The sequence below is a fragment of the Micrasema longulum genome, unplaced genomic scaffold (assembly GCF_059751315.1).
Source record: "Micrasema longulum isolate JH-2025_06_02 unplaced genomic scaffold, ASM5975131v1 h1tg000663l, whole genome shotgun sequence".
In the NCBI taxonomy this organism is placed as follows: Eukaryota; Metazoa; Arthropoda; class Insecta; order Trichoptera; family Brachycentridae; genus Micrasema; species Micrasema longulum.
Window position 1 is genome coordinate 246,620 of NW_028277859.1, and position 27,619 is coordinate 274,238.

A 27,619-nucleotide genomic window follows, 5' to 3' on the forward strand; every position below is an offset into this window, starting at 1 on the left:
TAAAGGAACAGTTTTTACCTTATGCACATGATGAAAAGATTGTTCAGATTCGGAGTCACTATCAAAGGAATCATAATATTCCTGTGGTATTCTGGAATCTTCTGATGATCCTTGATGAGGAAATGGTTCGTAGAGATGTTCAGAATCAGAGCTATCTACATCTAAAAAACATAGAAACATTTTATGACCGGCATAATACACACGAAAGAAAATAGTTTATAAAAAAACAGGATATTTTATTTTGGGTTCTTGGTGCTAATTGAATATTTATACAAATTATGATGTTTTATATGTGAAGTAACCTAGCTTTTTGTAGTCAAACAGTCCATAACACAATTGAATAGTTTGCAATTAATTAAACATAAAGCTTTTGTTGACGTTTTTATTTTAAATAATATATTATATGATACAAATACAAATCCGTTTAAATGTGTTTATATTTTATGCAAAAAATTTAATTAAATAAATTTACTTGTAAACGCTTTCATACATTAGTTCAAATAACGTTTCAACATCATGGATAAAATACATTATTATAGATCAAAAAATTTTATTTTTATTTTAATTGATTTATTTTTTAGTTTATTCAGATAAAAAAATATAAGTATACAATATTAGGTGCTACTAAATACAATTTTTAATATAAATTTAATAGATATATTTACATTAACGTTTCCCATTACGCAAAAGAAAAAACATTTATTGTGTACATAATGGGGAGTGAAGTCTCACAATAATTTGTTTATTTTATTTAGAATTATTAATATTATGATTTGATTAACAAAGACTTCTTTTGAAATATGTAACATTAATTTGCGTATTTTAAAACATTTGCTGGCAACACATGATACATAGCTTACTATCAGTCAATTAATTAAATTTATTAATCAATCAATGTATTTGAAAAAAAAAATTGTTTACAATTCTTTTTTCGATTAAGTTGGTAATTCATAATACCTATATCATTATTTTAATTCTGCTTTTTTACATAATCATAAAAGTGTATTTACCCTAAATCAGTTTTTTCCAAAAACTTCCTGGGAATACTAAATTATATAAAATCCATAGTAATATGTTTTCAATTTATTTTTTTATTTTAAATAGAGAATTACCAAATGGCTGTTCTGAGAAATACCAGTATATATTTTTTTTTAGTTTATCGATATTTTTGTATAGATGTTGAAGATAAAAAAGCATTTCTTACGCCTTTATTAAACACATCTGATGCTATTGTAAAAAACTAAAATAAAATACACACGTATTTTCTTTTTAAATTCAAAAATTAGTTCTACATAATGTAACCTGCTGACATATTTACATTTATTCGGTTCCGCAAAGCGATATTAAAATTACCGTACTAATATACATTTAACAATAAAATATGTTGATTACATGTTATATGTTTTGTATCACAAATTACACTAAAGGATAGAGCCACGGTGCACCGCGTTACACAAGCCTCGATATGAAAATATTTTTGAAAAATTACGAAACGGAATTTATTCAAAAATTGTTTTTATTAATAATCCGCTTGCATCAGTACAATCTTTGTTTACATGAAATGAATACATAATATTTTTATACGATTGGCAATCAGAAAATATGCTTTCATTAATTTGCTGAATAAATTAGCAATACTTTCCGGTTTAGATTATTGTAGACACAGTAACAAAAATATGATTTTATACCGATGACCAAAAAATTGAGAATGTGGCTCTAAAGCAGCAAATTTAACGTTCTGTGCGCCTTAAAAAAATATCTGTAACCGTAAACTATTTTCTTGTCATTTTTTTCATAACCTCGGAGTAATAATTAGGGCTTCCATTCGAGACTTGGGACTCACGAAATTTCGCGAGTCTCAAGACATTTTCAATATTGAGACTCTCGAGATGCTAGGATCGAAATTTCGAGGCCAGCAGTGCGATTATGAACGCTCTCTAGGGGTTAGAGAACGCGTTGCTAGCGCGTAATTTACCCACTAATTACGTTCTAGCAACGCTTCCTCTACCCTCTTAAGAGCGTTCAGAATCCCACTACAGGCGTTAAAAGGAGAGTCTATCATAGGCAAGGAATGGTGCTCGCTGGATAATCTCATTTCGATACAGGTCGTATTTTGGTTCAGTAAATTACGACGCTTACCTTTGCTTATATAACCTTGTTAATAATAAATATGTACTCATCATCACTATGGCAGCATCATCTGCATGGCATGTGATGTTAATGACCTTATCCCCCTTAGTAGATTCACTATTTTTTTTTATTCTTAAAAGCGTTTTTTTAATATATTTATTCTGCTTGAGTAAGAAAAGGTTTTTTGGCGTATATATTGTTGTGCTATATTTAGTTATAAAGGTGCTAAACTTGCTTTGTTTCTTTGTTGTTCTCAAAATGTGTTGTTTTCTAAATGTTAATATTATTTATGTCCCGAATTGAGTTGTTGCAACTCCTGGGAATGTAATTCAACGTAGTATACTTGTAAAATACTTTGTGTTATATGATTTATAAATAATAAAAAAAAACAGCCACATTGTTAAATTTAAAAAAAAAAATCTAAATGCGAAAAAATCGCGAAAATTGAGATTGATCGCTATGATGTGATTTATCTACTAAATTCATTATTTTTTATACAAATTATCATAAGTATCGAATCGCCTATAAAAAAAATCTCGAAATTTCGAGACTTGGTCACCGAGTCTCGTCCCAGTCTCGAGACTGGAAGTCCTAAAAGCAACGATTCGCTACCCGGTTGCGTATTATTACTCTGAGGTCAGAACAGATGCAAGTATTTGTAAGTATTTTTTGTATTACATTTGTAATGATTGAAAGGTGATATTTTTGTATACATGCATACTAAAAATTATCACGAAAAAACACATTCTGTACCATTGAAAATAATATTTTGAGTGGGTAATGATACTCCAAAATGTTCTATCTAATACATATTTTTAAGACGAGTTTAGAACATGTGGGCAGAATTACTTTTTTCAAAGGTGAGTTAATTAATAATATAAGGAATGGTGTAATTTTAGAATTTAGTAATAATTGAGCAATTACCAATTAAAATGGTGGCTTCTTGGGTTTCCGTAGTTTCATTGTCGAATACTAAAACTTTGATGACTGCCAATCCCGACAAATCTTTGCGTCGCAACTTTGGGTCGTTGATTATTGTAAATATCACATCGGTATTTTGATAGTTTCGCAATGAGTCGAAGATTTCGTCATTATCTGAATAGAATGCCGCCGAACGTGACGTGGAAATGTAAACCGCGGAGGGAGAAGACACGAACACTGAAATAAATAATATAAACATTTTCTCACAAGAAGGGTAATTTGTAGGAGATAGTAGGTGGTTCGTTTTAGTTTATCTTTTGTGAATTCGAGGCCATGCTGCGTCCGGAGTCCAGAGTCCGGGCTCCGGAATAATGAGAAGACAAATACTAGGATCGCAGTCCACTTCTACGCTATTATACACAAGACACAAGTCAATCATGCTCAGACACTTTCCTAGCACTTCGATTATTTTTACTGATAGGGTTAACAACTCGATGTTTCCATGCGAAAATTTGTACGATCGAGTAATTTCGATACAAACATTCGTGTTTTTTTAGTCAATTGCACCGAAAAAGTTAAGTCTCAAAAAAGCTAAACGTCTTCGTCAAAATGGGTTGCTTCATCTCCTTTTTTTTATGTAAACCATTTGGACGAAAAGGAGACAATTGACAATTATTTAACTACCTACTGTCAGTAAAACGGGCTAACGGGCTAGACTCATCTATCAAAAACCACACACGATCGATGTTTTTATTAATTTATAAATGCAGTAACTATTCCCTTCCACTTATTTTATTCTCATGAGATTCAAATTGGATTTCATGATAATTATTACTAAATATTACTACAATTACTTATATTTCGATAATTTTTTGAATTATATTTATGTTTATTGATTGCTTAAACGACGAGTTGTTGCCGCGAAATCAATTTGGTATTGTTTTGGTTCCAGACGGACCGTGCCCAAAGAGCTAACAAGAATAATACGATCCCTCGTATATGTGAAACATTTAACAAAAAAATTAATAGTCTTGATATATTTAACACTCCATACAATATGTACAGAAGAAAATTAATAGGCTTGATTTATGCTCTTCATTCATAATTCATTTAATCATTAAATCAAATGCAATTTTCTACTCTTACTTTCCTTCAATCATCCTTTACCACTCCTTATCAATTTCCTTCTTTTCCTTTCCACTATCTCCTTGTTTTGTCCATATTTATCTAATTTTAATATATAGTATATTTATTATTTATATAGTTTAAACTTCAAGCCGTCGTCGCTTTATCACAGTATTATTTAGTGAATACATATAATAGGATGGCAGGCCCTACTATGTATACATTTTATATAGTTAAAAAAAAAAAAATTAACCTGTACATCTGTTTGTATTCGAAATAAATAAAATAAAATAATAATGTGTTTATCGAGTGAGGTTTTTTGTTACTTAGGTTTTAATTTTATACTATTAAACATTATACCTAATAATACAATCAGAATCAGTTTAAAAAATACGGAATAATTTCTAGGCCTCACAAGCGACATGTACTTAATCGCGTACTTATTTTGTTGAGTATTTTTTCCAAAACAATATTCGCTCTTCGTTTTCCGAATCACACATTCAAATACTTTCAGAAAAAATGTTTAAACATATTTCGCTAACTTTCAATTCGGTTGGTTTTTCTGATCCAAATTCAATTGATAGAAATAACAAATCAGCACCAGATTTTGTCACATTCTTTATTACCCAACATTACATAGTTATTTAAGTATTGCTTTATAAAAAAATATCTAATGATTTACTCAAATATTTAAATCAAACTAGTCATAAATAACTGAGCTAGAAAATGATAATCAAGTTGTGGTAGAGTAGTATTCGAATCTTGGACCTCTGATTCGTGATTAACGATACGAGTACGAGACCACAACTTGATTATGTCATTTTTAATTGACTCTTTTTAGCATAAAACGCAATATTCGGAACTTATTCGCGTCAAAAAGTTTTATAATAATCGACGTGATTTCAATGTTATTATAATAACAGATTTAAACCGGCTTTATTAGATTTTACTAAAAATATTACAGTTTCCTGGTTATTTATATTTCATTTGATCACAATCGCTAAATTCTTAGGTTTCAACTATGACCGGTGGTGACTGGTGACTGGTGACCGGTGACAGCGGCGACACACGAACTAATGAACTCGGTGGAAAGGTTTTTTTTATTTAAAAGAAACGTGCCTCAATATACAATATTGATGACATTGAGATGACTTTATTTGGAGTACACGACTCTAAATACATTTATATGATTTACCTAATACTTTGTTCCACGGTAGAATCGTATAAGTTAAGATCTTATCACGCGATGAATTCAGCTAAGAATGAAAAATATAATCGAATATACTAAAATAGAGGCAGATCAAAGATTTTTGTGAACATCGAACGTAGTTAAATCCATATCTAAGTACGTTTTGTATTGCACTAAAAAAAAACATCTTTTCATTACTTACAAAGATGGCTATATACATATTTTATTTAGTTGTCTGCTACTAGTCAGTGTGTCTAGGTATGTACTTGAGTAAAATCGAATTTGATCAGGCTAAAGCCTCGAGTGAGACGCTTGAACCGGAAGGTCGCGAAGTAAATGGAATAATACACAACATTGCCATCTATAGGTATAATGAGTACGTTAGTACCTGCACCAATATAAATGAAATAGCTAATATTATTATTATTATACCCGGACGCAGCACGAGGACAAATTTCAATAACTCAATATTTTAATAGATTTGAAGAATACGAGAAAAACAAGGAAGAGAACATTTTCACAGCCTTTAGGATATTTACTGAAAACGTTTTCAAGGTTGACATAACATTAACCTAGATTTAATATATGCAATCAGTAAGGAACAGGTGGATTATATTTCAGTAGGCTATGGTAAACAATATCAATTACAGATTCTTACTTAATAGTTTTTGTACAATTAAGTTTTATCAAAAAATTAACCACAAAAATACACATAATAGAGATAAAAATCATGGTTATGTAAGATTTATATTGTTTAAATGTATAAGGTTAACTAACAATGTTGACAAGAGACGGCAGCGCGATTACCTTGCGAAATCCAAACATTATACCACTGTATTGTCAAACATAGCCTCATGAAAAATAAACACGTTTGTGTGATATAACAAGGTGAACGTGAAGGAAGGGAGGCATCGAATCCTCGGGGCCGTTACATGCTGAGGGACTCGGACAAACCTTGCTCCGCGCAGTGGCGCCGCCTGCGCGCGGTGGCCGGAGTGTTTCGCTGGCGGACACATCCCACGCTCATGGCTCATTTTTGATTAACACGGTTATTTATTTACTTAATATTCAAATATTTTGATTCTCCATGTTTTCCAGCACTGAATTACAATTTGCACTACAAAAAATCACTTTATCTAAGAAAAATGCAGCTGTTGTGCCAAGGTGTTATAATAGCGTACTTATGCACCTACGAAATTGATCAAAGTAAATATCTATCCGGTTAAACGTTCGTAATAATGACCTCATTCGCTACCTATATATGGATTCAGACACAAAGCAACTCCGAGCGATATAGAAATCACGGTACAAGTAGAAACGCACAAGATTCCAATGAGAAATAAAATGTACGTTAAAAACAAAACGTAGATCGCAAGAACTTGAATACTCTTCCGTTTAAATGCAGTCTTTTCCACGCGTCGAGAAAAAATATGTAAAATACAAGAAGTAGATCGTAATGGGAGTGAGACTCCGTTGTTATCAGGAATCGGTAATTACAATATTAAAATAACTCGAAAGTGGGTATCCAATTCTCGCTTTCCGCTGCAACGCGCACTTTGTACGGAAGTTATGAGAATGACGATGGAATTAGTGTTACTTTGAAACATAAATTCAAAATGAATGATTACGAAAATTAGAAATCATTCGCGCTCGTAACAAGTTCACTCGCAAATTGAATGGCCACCGAAAACGAAAAATTCAATGACGAATCAATATCCGGCAATGTAAATGTAACAGCGTAGATAGCCTAAATAAAAATAATATAATTCGTGTTAGCCATGTATGGTTTTGACAATATTTTGGAAGTATTGAAAAAAAAGATTCTAGGAGGTAAATTTAAGAAGAACAGAGTGGACTAGACAGTAGTCATAAGTCATGTGTAGCAAGAAGGTAACAAGTATGCTTGCGTAAATTGTTGGGTAACTTGTCATTTTCTAATAATTGATATGTTTTTTAATGTTTCGTGTTTTTCTACGATTATTTGATCGTTTATTTTCCTATTGTTGAATTGAATTTCCCACCGCCAAGGTAGAAGCAATAATTTATCTAATTTTACCAGTTCCTACGTAGGTATATGTACGTAGATATTAGAGATACACACTTTCCGATTGCGTTGAAGTTTACATTATCGGTTTACACAATAGACATTTAAATGTTTTCCCTCGAGATAACAATAGCGAGTTTTTACGTAAGTAATTCTTAATGTAGTGAATATTCGTAGAAAATCCCGAGCGGCAAGTGCACGATGCAATATGAGAGGTGCATAAAACAATTCGCGAATTAGTAATGCGATCTTCTAGAATTTAATTATCGTGAAACAATCGGGGCCATTCAGGTCACAAGAAAATCAGCATGATACGCTCGAGTGCACTGTTCATCGGTGCGGGTTTCGACATCCCCAGCGTTGATCTCGAGTCGCGACGCTCGCAGCTTCGCACGCCGAGTGGAGCGAGCGATACTGATAACGGACTAGACTGCATGCGCAAGCACACGGAACGGATCGGCTCGGTAAACGGACATCGGATTCATCCGGTATACTGGCCGGTGGCTGTTGCGTACCGCTGCCGACCGTCAACTGTTAACAGTGGCAGACGGCGACGGGCTGGAATCTTCAAGGTGATAGGTACCCGCTAATCACCAACGGGTTATCTGGTTCAGCACACTCGGTAGGATGTCGATCTGAGTGAAAAGTCAACTCATTTATTCGAGTCTCGAAAAGGCGATAAAATTGCACCGGTCGCGAATTTCCGAATGACTATATTTTGGGATGGCAACCACTGCACCCGCGTCCGAGTAGGTTAGTATTACGCAATATCGCACAGAAAACCGGACGAACACAAAGAGCGCCGCAGCGCACCTCAGCCGCACTGACAATGAGAAATGAGACCCAGCATAACCGGATTTCTCTATCAATTATTTTATAACACAACAAGAGCGAGGATGATCACATACGCGTAACTCTCGCTAATACGAGGCGATAGGTTTACACGCGCGCTTCGGGCGGCGGGCGGCGGAAAGTTTGTTATGGTCGCGAGAAGTTTCGGGCGACGGTTGCCGCGATGCACTTTCACTCGGCGGGCGCGAGCGCTGTGGAGGCCCCGCGCGGCGCGAATGCCCTCCGCCGGCCGCGGCTCGCCGCGCGGCCTTGCGCTGGCCGAGGGGCCGCTCCGCGTCGCGCCGCGCAGCGCCCGCCGTGGGACGGCCGGAGCATTCCTGCCGGATGATCTTTCAACTGGAACTGGAGAGCCTCAAAAGGCAACTCGAGAGATTACGCCTTACAGACATACGATCTTTACCTGAACATATGATGGAGCATCCAGTATACCAGCTCACTCCATTTTATGTCTAAATAAAGCTAAATCAATAATAAAAAACGAGAAAAACCAGTTATCATTTTTTATGTGGTGAGGTCACGTCTACTCAAAAATTATCACCTGTTGTGTTCTCCATATCTGTTGTAATATCTTTCAATAAAATAGCGTTCTTTGAAATTCTCTACCTTATGCATTATTTTATTGGGGGTGGTTAACCTACAATCATAGAGTGGGTATGGACTCGGAGGATGATAGGTACAGGTGTCCAGTATCACGTATAAAACAATATTATAGCAACCACCTTTACTGTTTCAGTGATAAGAAGTTGGAATCGATGACGGTAGTGGTTAGTTTTCTTTATTCTTTTTTATTGATTTGGAAGTTCAACAAGAAAACATAAAATGCATACAATTTGTATGCAAGCATTGGTATCATTCTTCAATTATAGAACTCCACCACCTTTCATAAATTATATCAAATAAGTGGGTGGCTTAGTTAAATAAATGTGAATAATAATAAAGATTGAGTTAAAGATAAGACTAATTATTTTTAAAGAAAAGAAAAGAGAAAACAAGAAGATATAAGAAGTAATAAAAGAAACTAAATTAATTTACACACACAAAAATTTTAAAAAAAAGATTAGACATTTGATTTTAGAAACACAGCAATATTTTTTTATAACCATTTACTCTATCATGATAAATGTCAATATTAACTTTTTTCTATTTCGTTATAGAGTCCTAACATTCTTTCAAGAGGGTTAAAATGTGCCACATTGTTTGTAAAAATTGGAAGGTAAAATGTAACAGGTGATTTCAGACGCCTACGGGGAACGTACAATGGCAAATTTTATACACAAAACACTGAATCAACATTATTGTGAATTATATTATGAAAGTACATCAAATCTGCAATTTGCCTCATAGTTTCCAACTTTTTATTTTTAAAATACTCTTCGTAACATTAAAGTATTCAGCCCATATTACACAAAGAAAGAAGGATTTTTTTATGTACCGTTTCAAATATATTTTTATAAATCACATAACGAGGTTACCAAACAATACATCCAAGTTGTTGTCGACTAAAAAACCCTTGTCGTAAAGAAATATGTACGCAGTTTGTCGCAACCACCTGTCCGTAGCCTAAAACATAGTCGAAACCTGCAATGAAACAACTTGATTCCCAAAATAAGGTTAAAAAAAGACAAATTCTAACTTAAAATCTCGACGAACTAAAAAAACAAAAAAATCGCAATGTTTTTTCTTAACTCACAAAATAACATATATTTTGTGGGCGATTTAAAACCGGTTTTTGTATTAAAATGTACGTATTTTTATTAACGCGCATTATTTTTCAAGTAGGGTCAGGCGGGGAATAGTGTAACACATTTCCTATATTTTTCTTAATTGCAATACTGTTTACAGCCAATGAGAGTTCAATATCCGCCATCTTAATTCATAGCTAATTTGAAAACAATATTCATGTTTTTTGTAGTAATTTAAAAATATTGCTTTTGTTTTGTAAAATGGCGATTAAAAAAAGTTATTTCACTGCTATTCTGAAAAAGTCAAGCATTGGTGACTAAATGTATTTCCTATTTAATCTTTGTTTGTAAGCCGTTTAATAAATCAAACAAGTTTGCCGGTTTTTCCTATCTAACTTCTTGAAATTAAAGGAAGTCATTTTAATATCCTCTGGGGCAGAGTATAACGGGGCACAATGTAGCACTGTTAGGTGATTTTGTTAAAATCAAATTTTCCAGAAAATAAGGCAAATATTTTGCTAGTCGGGTTGAGTGATACTGGTGAGAATAAAAAATATGAAATTCAATACCCTCGAAAAAGCGCAAAAAAACTGTTTTTATTATTCGTTGGAATCCGATCTGGCACTTGTGTCAGTTGATGATGTAAATGACATACCGCATCCGAATACTAAGGGTCAAAAAAAAGGAAAGTTGATCTATATTCATTCCAAAAAGGTATTTAAAAAAAGGCTCATTTGGTCAATGTTTTTCAATGTGCCCTTCATTGTTTAACAGTTCCCCTATGCTAGTTACATTGCACCTCTGATCTGGGGTACAGTGTATCAGTTTCCTATAGTTTATTTTTAGTAAAGTCAAGCTAAAGAATAAACTATTGATTGACTGTAAGAAAGGTGTTCGTGAAATAATTAAATATTAAAAATATATTTTTTTTGTTATACTGTTCCCCATCTGACTCTGAGTAATGATGTAATGTGAAACAAAAATATATGTTATTTTTGGCTTTTTTTAAAATAAAAGCTGTTACAGATAATGACAAAATATTTATTTTTAAAAAATAGTAATAAATAAAACGCAATGAACATAACTGTTAAAAGAAAAAAAAGTATTTGGATAGGTTAACTAATTGTTTTGTTATCAAATGAATAGTTTATGAAATATACAAAACCACAAAATTCTGAAGCTCAGCCATTCTGAAAAACTGAAAAATTCCGAAAGATTCTCCGCTTTCTCCCTAACTCTCACAAAGTTTCCCACCATCTCGGCATGGAGTGGAAAAATAAAAAAAAACCTTCCTTAGCAAATAGCATTTGAAATGAAAAGCAATATCACACCCGAATGAAGAATAAACTTTAATCGAAAAAGCAATAATTCTCTGCCTTGGGTCTAAAATAATTCTGTCGGCGTCGTGGTGCAGTGGTCAGCACGTTTACCTACCATCCAAGAGGTCTCGGGTTCGATTCCCGACATGGTTGACACACTGGATTGGCACCTGAAGCGCGTGACTGATCATTTTACCTTAATGTAATAAAAAAAAAAATCGAGTCACGCTACGATTGTTGTATCAATGCAGTGCCGTATGCACCATTAAGTGCGGAAAGGGAATGATGATGATGATAGGTCTAAAAGGGCCAATGTCGTAAATGACAACATTACAGGAGAATAATTTTACAGCTATTTTGTTGCGTTATAATGCACTATTCGAGGTGTTTAAAACTATTATCAATAAAAAAAAAAACTACCACATATTTACGTATGCGTATATAAAATGGTAAAACAAAATATTAACCCTCTACAAAATGCTGGCAGGAAAAAATTGAAATCCGACATTGGCCATTTTAGACCCAAGTTATAGAATTATTATGTTTAACTGCTAGCGCCATCTATCTGGGAACACATAAAACTTCTAATAAAATAAGCGACGTTCTAAAAGGTTCGTTACAATGCTAGAATTTATTGTAGAAGACTATTTCCGTAAAGATATGAATTAACAAAATATTTCATCCCCTTTCGAAACCTAATAGTGCAAAGGGCACTGTTTCCATATACCACTAGTAAAATATTAAAAAAAACATTGCATGCTGAAGCAACAAAAATAACATTTTAGTTACAGATTTTAAATAAAGATTACAAGGCCTTTCCAGTCAGTTTATCACGCTGTCAGTTTTATGTATTAATATTAAATGTCTTATTTTCTCATAATAGAATTTGTTGAACAATGTAAATGTTATATTCGACAAATGAAAGCATCTTTAAAAGACCCTGTGGTATTTTCACATACCAACATAATTACATTATTTGTCATGCAGGATCCGTATCACAATGGGAAATTAACATTTATCTTCAATTTTACATGCAAAGTAAAATTATGTTTTCTGTACGAAAAATAGAATGCACTCCATTTTTTTTTCTTAACATGTTCAATTACAGGTTACCGACGAAGGCATTTTAAATTTTCATACAAATATACTCTATTTCGTACATAAATATCGATTTTACTTTATACAGTCTCGATATGTACCAATGAAAATAGTGTTTGTAATCGGAGCCCTGGTATGGGTGTTCTGTGAGGGTCATAAAATCAGAACTTTGAAGAGCATTACAGTAAAAAAAATAGAAATCTATCAACAGTAATAAAGAGGTACTTATAATTATTTATTTATTTAAAGTTCCAAGTGCCGTTTTAATGTGTAGTGTGAATTGAGTAATGAGGTATATTGATACAAACTCACGGATAAATACATTAATTGAAATTCACATAGAAAACATCATAATTATTTATCTCACTGATGAAAATTTACCCAAGAACGATTTTTTTACCAAGTAATTTTGAACAAAATAATTTGAAAGAACTTACTGCGGGGGTCTGAGGATTTCTTTGGCGATTTATTCCACTGATGTCGCACTTTCCTAGACCAGCTAGCAGGACTGCGTTTTCCTCTAGACCTCTCACGTTTTCTAAATGTGAAATGAATAATTAAAATACTATTAATAAAGACAAATAAAAAAAATAGTAGACTCAAAAGGCTTTTGAGAGAAAATCTGAAATTATTGATTCTGCAGTAAATGATAGTTAATTTTTTTGAATGAGCATGTAGTTTTAAAATATTTATCTTAAATATAGAGATAGGCTGAGGGAGTATTATATTGATATAATAATAATAGTAATATTATATTATATTTTTTATGACAATGTATGTAAATTTGGGCAAAAAATTATAGAAATATTGAGAGAAGCAGATAATTAATTCATTTTATTATTATTTACATATTTTTCATTTCTCATCTTTTACATTTGCTATATTTAAAGGTGAATTTTTTTTTGGCGTGCGCATGAGAGTCCTACACTAATATACAAAGAAATTGTCAATATTTATGTACATATTGTTTGTTTATCCAATAAAATAAAAATAAAATAACATCGTCATCAAATCGTCTTTCTGCACACGATGGTGCATAGGGCACTGCATTGGTAAACCAAATGCAGGAAAGCTTGATCATCTGTTACGTGAAGGCAGGGTGATCAATCAGTCTTACACTTAAACAATTAAATATTGCAGTTTACAAAACCTTCAAAATCAATTTTTCGTGACCACCCTACCAGGAATCGAACTACACAATGAGGCGCACTTATCTCCACTCGATTTCCTTAGTTAAGATTTTTACCTTCGTCCAGGGTTCTGATTCTATTTCACACATACAATAAATTTATTGTAGAAAGGATGTTTTAAACTTACATGATTTTACTGAATCCAGTAATAGATTCATCTTGATCCGACATATCCACCCAATCGTCACTTCTGTCACTAGAACTAATTTCACTAGGAGCGTTACCGTATATTGTAGCCTCTGACCTTATTGAACTGACAATAGATCTTTGCCCATAGATGCTATTAGTTTTATTCTCACTTGATATAGTGGAGCCAGAATAAGACTGGCTAAAGTTTGAGATACTGTCGAAGGGAATATGAGATTTGGTGAGCAGTTGTGGAAGATATTTGGTGTTAGATTTGTGACCCATTCTGATAACACTGTTTGGACTTCCTGGAATACTTTCATAACAGTTTGATTCAGAAATCGTATCACTCAGTTTTATTGTATCATAAATATTCTCATCACAATTACACTCATCATAATTTATACCGTGTTCGCTGTAATTTGAGTTGCTGTTCAGGTGATGCTTACTATATTGCAATTCCGATTCTGCAGTTCTAGGTGGAATACTTTCATAAATAGAAGAAATTTTCTCATAACCTAATGACGATGTAGGACTATTTGATTTTATGATAGAATATCCTTGAACCGAAATACCTTTTACTTTAGAAGATACACTTTGATTCGAAGATTCTTCACTTTTTTTCTTGATACTGTCCTTAGGAGATTTGCAATACTCATAACCATCGTCACTTTCATTGTTATAAAACTTTTCTGTATTCATTTTGCTCGCACAGTATTCGTAACTGTGATTACTTATATTATCTTCGTCTTCATCACATTCAATCCTTTCATTTGGTAGATATTTGTATGAATATTGACCCCTTTCTCGCGGAACTTCTGGAAGAGGGCAGTTGCTTTTGTTATGGGATTTATAAATATCATTTAAGGATTTTTGTGAATCTTCTAAATTATTTCTGTATGGCTCAAGTGGCTCATAGCCTTCATCGATGTTTTTTTGACATTCTTGTTGTATTAAATTATCTGCATCATTTATTGCTATCACATTAATAGCTTCAACTATTTGTTCTGAACATTGTATTTCCAAATTAAAAGCTTCATTGCAAGAATCGTTTCCAGATAGAATTTTCTTTTCTTTTTTTAAATCTTCAGCAATTTCGCGTTTCTTGTTATCTAATAAATCATCAGTTTTTTTTAAGAAGGTTTCAAATGAAGGACAAATAGCTTCATCTTGAGGAGTGGCTGTTTTAGTTTGAAGTTCTGCTGATTCACAATTCATAATAATTATTGACGGACCAACAAGATCATAAAGATTGTCGTCTTCTGAAATTAAGTCCAATTTAACTCCCGACTCTTTTGAAGGAATCATATCATTTTTAGAGTAAGCTCTCCAAAGAAATGATTCATTTGGTTTAATTCTAGCACTCACTTCTTGGTATAATTTTTCATCTTCAGAAATACTATCTAATGTCGAATCATTCTGTTCAGTATTCTCTATACTATCAACATAGCCGGTTGTAAGATGATTAATTTCAGAACAATTTGGTTTTCCATCGGGGATAGATGAAATTGTGTCAACATAAATATCTGTGGATAGTAACTGTAATTTAGGTTTTTTTAATAAAGTTTTATGAAATTTAACTTTATTATAAATAAACTCTTTTTTACTTTTAATTTCAGTATCTTTTAGTACGGAATCAGTTTTCAGAATACTTTCCCGAGGATTTTCAATTAATCCTGTTGCTCGGTCTTCATCTGTCGAACTTAAAATTAAGTGTGATTGCGCATTTATATTTTTAATTTTTGGTTTTCCATCTCGAATCACTAAATTTTTTGTTTTTGATAAAGTGATTTTTTTATCAGGAACTTTAGGTTTTTCCTTATTTGATAATCGGTCTTTACTAATATCAGATTCTTGAATAAACCATTTATTTTTCTCTTGAACTGCTACTTTTTCATTTTCACGGGGAACCTTTTCATCCTCAAACACAGTCACTGGTTTGGAATGTTCAAATTTTTGTATGGCAGCTCGAACATTTACAGAATGTCGCGTAGGGGATGTTTTGAAACTAGGCTTTCTTTTCACTGGATGTTTAGATTTTTTTGATTCAAGTTGTTCGGCAATTTCTGGATAAACATTTTCAGTAAGAGTACTGTTGGACTTGAGGGAATTTGATAATTCTACCTTTTTGTTAGAATCATAAGACTTTTTCTTGACAAAATTTTTCTTTTTGGGTGAATTGTCAGATTTAATTCTGAGTAGTTTTCTATGGACATTTGGAGATTCTGCAGCTTCTACTTTATCAATAGAAGCATTACTAGATGATCTACTTTTCAAACTTGTTTTTCGTTTTACAGATATTTTGTTATAGGATTTAATTTTAAGATTTACATTTGTAGAGAGGGTTGTTGTGGGTGAAGATGTACTGCTCAATTTGTTTCTATGATTCCGAATATTATCATTAATCAGCGCAATTTTAGATTCCTTCGACAAGTCATCATTCTCTTTGATCAGCTCATTGAATTTCTGAGTTAGTGAAGCTACTTTGTTGCTCGTTAAAACATTCTTTCTATAAGATGACGGTGGATTTCGAATTTTGAAACTCACTTTCCTGGGTGGATTTAGGTCTTTAGAATTTTTCTTACTCAATTGATTAGTAAGAGAGTTCTTTTCGGAAAGTTTCGATTTCAATTTGGTATTAATGTCTTGAGAAGTTTTGTCGGAAGAACCACCTCCCGTAACTCTCGAATCTGCACTATTGGACTGCATTCTATTGAGATAATTATTTTTAGCATTTAGCTTGTTGGATATATTGGTTTTCGAAATGTCTATCATTTTATCATTGGAATATTTATTTTTGGAATTACTATCGGTTGTAGATTTTCTTTGAATAATCGCAGCTTTAACACTTTCTGAATACAAGAATGACGCTTGGTAGTCATTGATTGATTTATTATTGCCACCATCATTCGGTATATTACAATGCAGGTTTTCTAACCTGTTTTTTTCTGATTTGTGGATTTTGGAAGATGCATCACCGGCAGGAATTTCATTGATCTTGCGCATTTGCTGGGCTTTAGAATATTTATTTGGAGTGAGCGGAGTGCTATCTTCTTTTCTGTTTTCACCAAGGTCAATGAGCTTGTGGAATATGCTCTCTTTACCAAATGACTGCGAAGGTAACTTTACAAGAGATTTGATGTGATGGTTGATCTTCTTTTCCAGGGTGCGATGAGGTGGATCGCCGCTGTTATTTCTCATGGTGTAGTTCATGAGCACATCTTGACTCTTTCTTTCTGCTTCAGGTATTCGCAGAGCATCCGGATTTAACCTGAAAAGTAAATAATATTAATTAATATTATGTGAGTTAAATGTACCTAATAATAATACAAAAATGTAAAACAAAAATAAACTAAATGCAAACATTTTGTTTGAAGAAAATTTATGGTATAAAAATGACGTTCCTAGTACTATCATCATCATCAATCCCTTTCCGCACCTAGTGGTGCATAGGTCACTGCATTAGTACACCAATCGCAGCGTATCTTGATCATTTTTGTAACGTGAAGGTAAGACGATCAGTCTTACGCATCAGGTACCAGTTCAGAGACTATGAAATATTCTAGTGTGAAAACACCCTTTTAAATAAATAGTTCATATCAACCATGTCGGGAATCGAACCCGAGACCTCTTGCATGGCAGGCAAACGCTCTGATCATTACACCACAAGGCCGGCATTTTTTGCCTAGTACTAACTAGGTAAGAAATGCCAAAAAACATTAATCCTTACATTATCAACATGCAATAATTTATTACAATATACAGCACGTACTCTTGTATTGATGTGCCGATGCAGTGCCCTATGCACCATTAGATGCGGAACGGGAATGACGATGATGATGACTCTTGTATTTTCTTATCCCAAGAATGCTGAGATTCGGCTGATAATATAATTTTTTATTGTTTCTTTTTTATACATACATTTTGTTAGATCAGTTATACCCCTTTTATTTTATTTTGTTTTAAAGTATTTCTGTGACTAAAAAACTCAATTATATCTAATAAAATGAACGTGAAATAAGGCGGATGTTTTGATGCAGAAAATGAAAATAAATAAGAATATTATAATGTATGGATACCTAATAAAATAAAAGTGAAATGTAAACAATGAACGTAAAATATCAATAATTTATGTGATCCTGATAATATGGTTTACTGTTATGTACATCAGTTGATTGGTAATTTCTCAATATTTCATTTATACATACATTAATTTATAAAAAAAACTTTTATAATCTAGCGACATTATTTTCACATCTAGGCGTTCGTTTTATTAAAGTGACGGTTATGTCGGAATTTGATTCGAATTCAAAATTTACTTATTCCTCTCTCATATTTTCAATAGGCTTTTAAGAAAAAAAGTGCCAACCTCAAAACGATTAAAATTTTTAATAAATCATAATTAAAGGACAAATTGCTCGTATCATAATTAAAGGGAAAATATAATTGATCATAATTAAAGGAAAAACGTATCGAGGGGTTCTAGACCCGTCGGTATAAACCGATGTACTTACATCAAAACTTGATGGTGGGGGTATCAGTAGTGTATCTTTATAGTCGGTCGGGAGACTTTTATCTTCAACTATGATGTCATACTGAAGCTATGTCATTTTAGAGCGTAGATATGTGTACCGTGACGTACGCTTCCCCTTGTTTTATATCGATGTACCTACCCAAAACTTGAAGGTGGGGTGGTAGTATATCTTTATAATCGCTAGAGGGAATTTATCTTCAACTATACCGTCAAGGTGAAGGTATGACGTCTTTATCTTTATCTTCCCATCATAATCGAGGCCCTGATGCACGTAGATGCTGTACGCTACTCCGCAATACTTACTTTAGTTTCTTCATTAATGGTCTGAATTCTCTCTCAAAGGTAAGTTTTTCGAAATTGTGGAACATGTAAATACGATAACTGTTATCTTTTATAAAAACCGTAATATTGATATACGAGTATTTTTAATTGTTTTATTTTTAAGTGATCAAAAAGTGGTAAAAAAAAAACATTACTTTGTGCCTTTTTTTTGCCTAAAGATATATTTTCCACGTTGCCCCCCCCCCTTTCCTTTACATGAAGCGAGAATTTCTCGATTACAAAAAAAAACAGTGGGATCCGAGAGCAAAAAATAGTACCGTGAAAGTACCTTAATAATCGATTATCATAATAAGTATTGTTCTAGGCGTTTTGGAACACCCACGGGTAAGCCTTTAGTAGTTGATCGCAATGGGCCACTACCAATTGGTCGAAAGTGCCCCCTAATGAGACCACCTGGCCGAACCTAGAGGGCCGCGGCGTTCACAAAGGAGGAGCGATACAAGAGTGAAAGTGCTCAGAAATGAGAAATTCTTCTCACCAGAACTCCGAATGAGATTTATTTGATACAGCGGGTCGTGTTAAGAACCTGCAAAACGCAGCTTTATATCCAGATAACATCACCGGTGAGACATGTGAAAGTCTCGCGTTTGGTAAGGGATTAACCTGATAGCCTAGCGATAGAGAACCGAGTTCGTTCGTATAAGCTGAAAAGAGAGCGAAATACAATGTTGATAGCGTTTAGAGTTCCGTGTCTGGCGGAATAAATAATACAGTTCTGTGTGTGAAATAAAACCAGAACCCTGAGTGAGCGTTTTCGACTCGATGGCTACTTCAGGTAAAAAACCTGAAAAAGAAAATCGAGTTATAGTAAGTCCGCCTCATAGTGCACAATAAAAGCGCCCTCCCCTTTTCTGAATATGCCTTTTCCCGCACCACAACAGGCCAGGAAGCCCAACAATAGTGTTGAATTACAGCACAGAACATCCAGGCTTGAGAAAAACCACATTGAATTTTTGTGTTCTCACTTGGAATCGAACCCGGAATCTTCCGTGCGTGAATCAAGTGCCGTCTTGACCACTACACCTCGGAGGCCACTATATTCATAAAGACTAGTTTCATTCTTCAGTTTCGCATATTCACTATATTTTTTGTTGCATATTAATGTACATAGGTAGTACTATAGACATAGACCATTACTGCTAATTTTATCGGAATATAAGCAGATGCATTTGTGAAGGTACCGTTTAGGTATCTCCTAGCTTTTTGATAATTACCAACATTTAAGTTTTGACGCTAGTTTAGTAGATGCCTTAGAAATATGTTTTGGATTCTTTCAATTCTAACAATATACTTTGAATATTGAGGGACCACGCTGCAGAAACGAGTGAATAAAATCAAATACTGTTATGGAAATGTAATAAAAAGAACATGGAAAGAGAAATCATAATATCATTATTAGCGATTTAAAACTGTCCAGAAAAGTTAATCATATTTTCTAATAACATGTAATAAGTTATTGTTTTCACTTTTCCACGGGAGTTTCCCACGCACTCACTGTTCTACCCGAATGAACGCAAAATGCATAAGTACGGTACTATGGAAACCGCACAAGTGTTTTTTGCGAGTAAATTTGTAGTCGAAATGAAATTGTAGTCGAAATGAAATTGTTTTTTTCCATTGTGATTTTTTCGCGAGCCAGAAAGTTGGAGACAGCAAAAGGAAAGAAAACAAGTGCGAACGCACGCTTAAAAGAAGTGAAATGAAGCGTTAAGTAAAAATATATTTAAAAAATTCAACGATATGGACAATCTCAAACCATCGCCATTCACCGTCAAAACTCAGAATTGATTTTATCGTGGTGAACCACTTAGCGTGTGCTAGTTTTCAAGAAACTTAACAAATAAATAAATAAATGGCCTCTTTAGCAATAGAAGAAACAAAACGAGACGTAGAATTATTATTGAAGAGAGATCGAAGCCAATAGTGGCTGAAATTGAAAAGATATATAAAGAAGAAAAGTAATAAGACATACTTGTAAAAGAGATCTCCCTATTTGAAACATAAGAAAGATGTATAAACCAATACAAAGTATCAATATTCAATGTATAAAGCTATACACAGTATTAAAATAAACTTTTCCCTATAATCTATTATTTTAGGAAGCTGAACTTTTGGAGCTACGAATCTATTGCCAACAGTTTCTAAAATATGTTTTTATGCGCCAACATTTATTTCCTAAAAATTTTAATAGATCTAGCCAAAGATTGACTAGTGCTAGGAATCCCTTATTGTAAATCCAGACTCGCGCAAAGACACCAGTGTTGCCAACTCGTCACGAGCAAATGTCGCTAAACGGAGGTTCAAAAGTCATGTTTAGGTTTTTATTTAATAGAAATTAAACTAGTAAAAGTAAGTACCGTCATAAGTAAAGGAAATTAGATATAAAAAAATTATATTCTCGGTGCTAGTGATAAAAATACAGTCAGTACTAAATGATTATTACCTTAATATTAATAGCAAAAATATTTAATGGTGATGAAATACTCTTAATTTAAAAAAACAAACAGAATTATATTCACAAAAAAAAACTTAAAAATACGGAACGCTTTTTCCATGCAAAATAGTAAAATAGCATCTCTATAGCCATATGCACTATAACAAAAAGGTATAAATACATTTTTTATTTATACCAGTTTAAAATAAAACAAAATAATCGTAATTTTTATTAAAAGTTAGTATTAATATCACATAATATCATGTCGTTATAAGTAATTACATGTCATATTAATGACAAAAATATTTTATTTTAATAAAATAAACTTGAAATGTCTGTCTTCCCATTCCTTTCTATATTTTTGGGAATAAAATTTCTTCATCACGAGTGATTCCATTTTTACTTTAACTTTTGACAGCTCGCTAGAATTTATTTGTCGCTAAAAAAATAAAAAAGTCGTTTTCAATGTCAAAATGTCGCTTAATCTAGCGACAAAGTCGCTAAATTGGCAACACTGAAAGACACTCATTTTTCATAGCTACAAAACTGTTCAATGCATTTCATAAGCACAATACTGATAAAGGTAAATTATTTAAATTAGTTTCAGTTTAAAATTTATTGAAGTAATGGATAAAAAACAGATTTAAACAGATAATTTTTTTAATGGATAGCATAGACTTTTTTTTTCATTTTTACTAACAAACATTTGTGTTCTTATTTAAGCACATTGTTAATTTTATTTATCGTGTTCTCTCAGTAGCTTTTATTTAAACTTAAAATAAAATGTATACCCACACACAGGCCATGCCTTTGTGGGGTTTTTTTGTGTCTCTGTAATAGCGTATTTGTAACATACATGTATATTTAAAATGCGAAAAAATAAAATAAGGAAATAAAAAAAATGCAGGTTTAGAGTTTAGAGAAAAAACTTTTTACCTGACAGTTTTTTTTTCTGTGGATAGTAGTGTTTCGACACTGACCAAACAACGCAATTAGTAATAATATTTCCAAATACTCGCACGTGCCATGCCCATGTGTCTTATTGAAGTCTATTTACTGTAAAAACTGTGTTAAAATGTTATTTAAAAATTGGTGTTTGAACAGATGAATCGCTTACAGTTTCTGCTGATTTCTAAGAATACATTTTATAAGAGGTTTACTCAAATACCATATTATTGGTTTACCGCACATTAAGGTGCGACAGAAATGGTTTCTTTACGTTTTAATTGCTCAAATTTGTGTTTTTTATGACGGCAAGTAAATCATAAAAAAATATAATTGAAAATAAAGTATGTAACACGAAAAAACGTGTTTTTTCGAATTCTAGAGAATATTTTACAAAATAAACAACAAATTTAATAATACTTCACATACAAAAATAAAGTATTTTGGTTAAAATATTATGTTGATGATTTTTGTTGATATTTCTTGATAAAACTCCATAGTTAATGATTATGATAAAATTATAAATAAACTTATTCATTAAACTTCTTGGTTTAGTTTTACTTTTTATTATTTTGTCCGGTCTTGAAGACTGGTCTTGAAAATGCCTACTTAGGCGAAAGCGCTCGTTGTTCAAAACAATAAAAAGTAAAACTAAACCAAGAAGTTTCATTGATAAGTTTATTTATAATTTTAAAAATATTATGGCAAAAATTGATTTTTTCTAGCCAATATCTTTTGAGTACAAATATAACACAATTTGCACAAATAACATTTTATTTTACATACCTACCTCGAATACAGTTGATAAATTAGCTACGTTTCTGATTAAGTATTTAGTTACGAGCATGTATACATTTTTTTATTGAGGCACATCAAATTTAAAATTGGTTCATATCTATCGTCCCCGAAAAAATAATTAAAAGGTCACCGTCATCAATATATATTGTCTTTATTGGGAGACCTCGTGTCAGTTGGACTCGTTCCGACGTTATCTTAGTTTACCCCGAATATGGCTCCTGCGACGGTAGCCGAAACGTCGGAATGAGTTCAACCTACACAGGGTCGCCCGAAAAAAGACCATCCACGTGTTAATAATATAGTTCTTCTTACGAAACAAATTAATCGAAATGGGTGGATTATTTGAGTTGTGTTTATTTTTTATTTTACTGTTTGTGCCTTGTGCAAATATCCGACTCACATCTTATATTCATTATTCCATTCGGTGTAATTTGCACAGGCTAAGGCGACTGCAGTTGTTGCAGGTGTACCAACGTGACCAAAAGAAGAAACGAACGCAATGGCATGCCTCGAAATATAACACAACTGCAAATATTCAGCAGAACAAATAACTTAATGTCCGAACATTGTTGTTATTGCAGGAATGTTACAATGTGTAACTAAAACAAACATTAATTTTAATATTGTCAAAAGTAGAGACAACTATAAAATAATATATCCATATTATCACCCTTTGTCCGCCTCTTGGTTTAGTGATTAACGCGTTTTCTTACACGTAAGTGGTCTCCTGTTAGATTAGATTTTTATATAAATACTGCCTTCATTTCTGCTTTTTGTTATCTTTTATTATTTTCATATATGCTATCTCTCCTAGGCGTGTTTCTTAAAGGGGTTATAATAAACAGTTAGATTTTTTAAATTTCATTTTCGTTATGTAGGTACACATATTTAAGTATACACAGAAAATTTCAAGTCAATCCTGCGATTATTTTCGAAGTATCTACGCGGATTTTTTTATTTATTGGGAATATTGAAACCAGGGGTGAAGAATTATTAAATACAATATAATTAATTCACGTTTTTTTCTGAATTCAGTAAAAGCTTCTTTAAATTCTAAAATCACATTATAGACAAAAATCATTATTTTTATTCGCGTAAAATGAAATTTTAACATTCTGTTATATAAAAAGGCGCAATAATGCAGCGAAAACTCACGTTAAAAACATTGATTGGCTCTACCGAAAAACCAACATGCTTTATCCCTCCCTATCAGAACCCCTTTCTGTTTAATTATTTTGGGTACCCGATGATGGGTAATTCTGAATACATACTTGAAATTTGTCGAGTTCTCATTCCTTTCTATTGACCTTGCGTGTGGTGTCAAAATACAAAGCGATTTATTTATTTTATATTTCAAATGTTATTCCGCAACGTAAATGCCGAAACAATAAATAACCTTTAATCCTCATCAAGCCCAATAGATCATTTCTTTTAACGAGGCATACCGGTACCTTTATATTTGTATTACTTACATGTCTTTTTGTTGAAATTCTAATTGGTAAATAGATTTAGAAAACAATATAACTTTTTACGAAACAAAAAAAGATTACAAAAATATTGGCATACTTTGCCATTTGCTAGTGTGTTTTCTTAATATCCGTGTACTATTAATGACGCAAGGAGAAAACTGCGTAAGGAAATAATAATTGACTTAATGTGACAAAATTGATTTCTATTTAGTGAGGAAAATCCCCAATTGCATTGATGCTTATATTATTTTGGTTGAACTTCGCTTAGCCTCTTTAATTTTAATATCACAATAACAATTGTTTTATATTAAATTTACTGTTACGTGACGTTAGGTTAGTTTAGGATAGGTTTAGTTAAGTTTGATAATAAAAAAAACATTATTTTTACTCAACTTAACTTAATAATTAATCCTTAACTTTACTTAATAAGTTAAGTTATAGAACCACTTTTTTATTATTAGGCTTAAGCCTTAGGTTAGGAAAGGTTGAATTGGGGTAAGTGGGCGGCTTGGTTCAGCCGTTTCCAAAGGGCTAGCTTTCAACCAGCCAACACAAACGGCCGAGCTCAATGCCGGCATTTAATGAACAGCCTAACCACTCAGTTGAGTGGTCGATTGAATTATTTGGCGGCGAAATATTTACTGATAATGTTTTTCTGGTTCATGATTTTCTATTAACTATTCCAATTATTGAAAAAAAACTTTTTTTATTAAATAATGTGTGATTATTAAAAAAGGGTACTTTTATGCACATCTTTATCGTCATCTTGCCATCACGTTTGACTTATAATATTACATTAAAGAAAGTATAATTAATTAGTTTTTTTAAGTACAAAATAAAATAATCTTAAATAATTTCCTTTGAACAATTGAAGTTTTATTGGTAAAACAGTTGTTATACTTATTTTGACGAGCAGAACCTGAGCCGAAATTATGGTTATTAGAAAAATGATTTGGTATTTTATGAACACTTTTACTTTGGTCGGTATGAAATATTTTTCATAACTTTGTTAGTTATTTAAAAGGATTTAATTGATTATTTCATGCAATGGCGTTGTAGAGATGTTTTCACGTTACTCACGTACAGCATACAATTGGCACCTGGGAAAACCAGAACATTAACTCGTGTTTGTCGATTGATTTTACATTTCAAGGAGCGCGAGAGGTATGCTTATCGCGTACGGTCGTGAAAAAGAAATTGACAACATAACAGAAGTGCCAAGTAGTGTCTATTAAGCCAGTTAAAAATGGCGCTTTCAAGAATTTTCCTATTCTAAAATCGTGTAATTTTATTCAAATTTTCCTGCATATACACATATAATTGGCCATTACTTTCAACTTATTTACAATTCCGAAACGGTTCGATGTTAGTCGTAATTTCAAAGTATTATAAAACATTGCACTTTCCCTCTTCAGAGAATGTCTTTTAAGGCTTCCTGCGACAGTACGGCGCATCCTAATGGCGTGTGCTATGAATTGATATAACATATCCGAATACGACATAAAACAAACTTATATTACACCCCTCTTCATAAACTAATTAGTTTTCATTTATGGTTTCCGTAATGTACTCGTATACATTACAAATATACCTAGGCGTGTTCTATAGAATAATATTTTAGCAGTTTGTACGTACGACATTACAGAATACACAAATATTGAAAGGTAGGTACTGAAAAATAAAAGGGTTTCCTTAGGACCTTTCGCACGAAAGAAAACAATATGTATGCTTGGGTTTGATTATATGTAAAACAGTAAAATAAATACTGTCACGAAGGAGAATTACTTCAGTAAGAATGACACGGTAGATGTTTTAAATTTAAAAAAGTAATGATTACATTTAATTGCTTATCAAAATAACGTGTGGTAGATATTCTAAGATTCAAGGTAAACCAGCGAGTAGACTAATGAATAGGAAAAGGCAGGTAAACGAGTAAATTATTTTTAAGAAACTATCATAAATTTTAGCAACAAGTTGAACATAAATACTTGGAAATTTAAAAAAAGGGAATGATAGATTTTTACCATCGCTCTTGGAAAATTTGGTAATAATATTAATTGTACATGCATAAAAAAAGATACAAGTTTGATAAAATAAAAAACATTGATAATAGTTAAAAATGAACAATAAAGCAAAAATACATTATAATGTAGTATGAAGTTAAATATGCAAATAATTATTTTACTTTTATTTACAATAATATTACTTTTATCTATTCACTTAGGTACCTTTGTATTTTATTTGTTAATTTATGTTAATTGTTTTAATGATGTATTATTTTACCTATCAACACATGCCAATATTATTTTACTTTTTAATTAATTTGAAAGTCCCGACTCCCAACTTGCCCTTTATCTTGGCAGAACCAAAAAAAAATTTTTTTACACACTTGATTGTGGTTGAAAAGGCATCAGAATCCCAAAAAAAAATTATTTTTGTTTTACTCAGTTTATTATGAATTGTGATAATGCAGTCGAGTTTTTTTACTGAGATTTCTTGGTGGAACTACATTTTTAATTATAATAATATAAATACGTGTATAGTTTTATTACACTTTTATTTATACACTGTAATAGTTTTAATTAAATTTAAATACATATAATTCAAATACATTGTCATTATAAAACTTCATAAAATTATATGATTTACACCCGTTTTTATTATATACATTCAAACAAAACTTATATTCGTATAATTAATTTTATCTTATACTTAGATAATTTTGATTTAAACTCTTTTATTTCCAAAATTATATAAAATCATGATTTACAACCCCTGCTTGCACTTGTATATAACATAGAAATTTGTTTAGTCTCCCACCAGTCTGACGATGTCGGTCACGACGAAACCCGGTCACTGGTAAAAATTTATAAATAAAAGTGGAATTAAACTATAAACGTATTTTTATTATTATAATTAAAATGCATTTCCACGAAGAAATGCCAGAGAGAAACTCAATACATTATATTATTTAACACAAAAATCTTCGATTCGAAACCCGGTCACTGGTAAAAATTTATAAATAAAAGTGGAATAAAACTACACACGTATTTTTATTATTATACGAGTAATAATGCAGTTGAAAATGAAAAATATGGTAAAGCAGTTTTAACTAAAGACTATTGTATGTTGTACTCATGTTATTCATGAGAAAAAAATAAATCGTGTGTAGTCTATGGGATATATTGCTAAGCGGAGTTGTGTATTTGTTGTAAATAACCGTACTAAAAATGAAGCTGGAAGTAAATGATGATAAACCATTATTGTACTCATATGTACACACTGTAATTAGCAGGTGTGGCGTAATACCTATATATCTCAATTTTAAATAAATCATTTTCAAAAATTCCGATGCGGTTTATGTTTGAATATTCTTATTATTGTGTTTTGATTGATTAATGGAAATCATGGCTCGATTTGG

The 27,619-nt window shown here is 32.1% G+C and overlaps 1 protein-coding gene across 6 annotated transcripts in view; it reads right to left on the reverse strand.

Annotated features, from left to right (window-relative positions):
* Positions 1-27,619, reverse strand: part of Exn (Ephexin) — a 94,815-nt gene that overhangs the window by 12,356 nt on the left and 54,840 nt on the right. For 2 of the 6 annotated variants that reach the window (XM_088229333.1, XM_088229332.1), the window contains 3 exons: positions 13,678-16,947; positions 12,798-12,898; positions 19-161 (listed from right to left, as the gene is read on the reverse strand). In XM_088229333.1, the coding sequence (XP_088085459.1) occupies positions 19-161; positions 12,798-12,898; positions 13,678-16,889 (3,456 nt within the window). In that variant the 5' untranslated portion in view covers positions 16,890-16,947. Of the gene's footprint in view, positions 1-18; positions 162-3,054; positions 3,289-6,319; positions 6,555-6,993; positions 7,842-7,992; positions 8,250-8,317; positions 8,664-12,797; positions 12,899-13,677; positions 16,948-27,619 lie in introns of those variants that run through there. The other 4 variants (XM_088229334.1, XM_088229335.1, XM_088229337.1 and 1 more) reach the window with 4 other exon arrangements.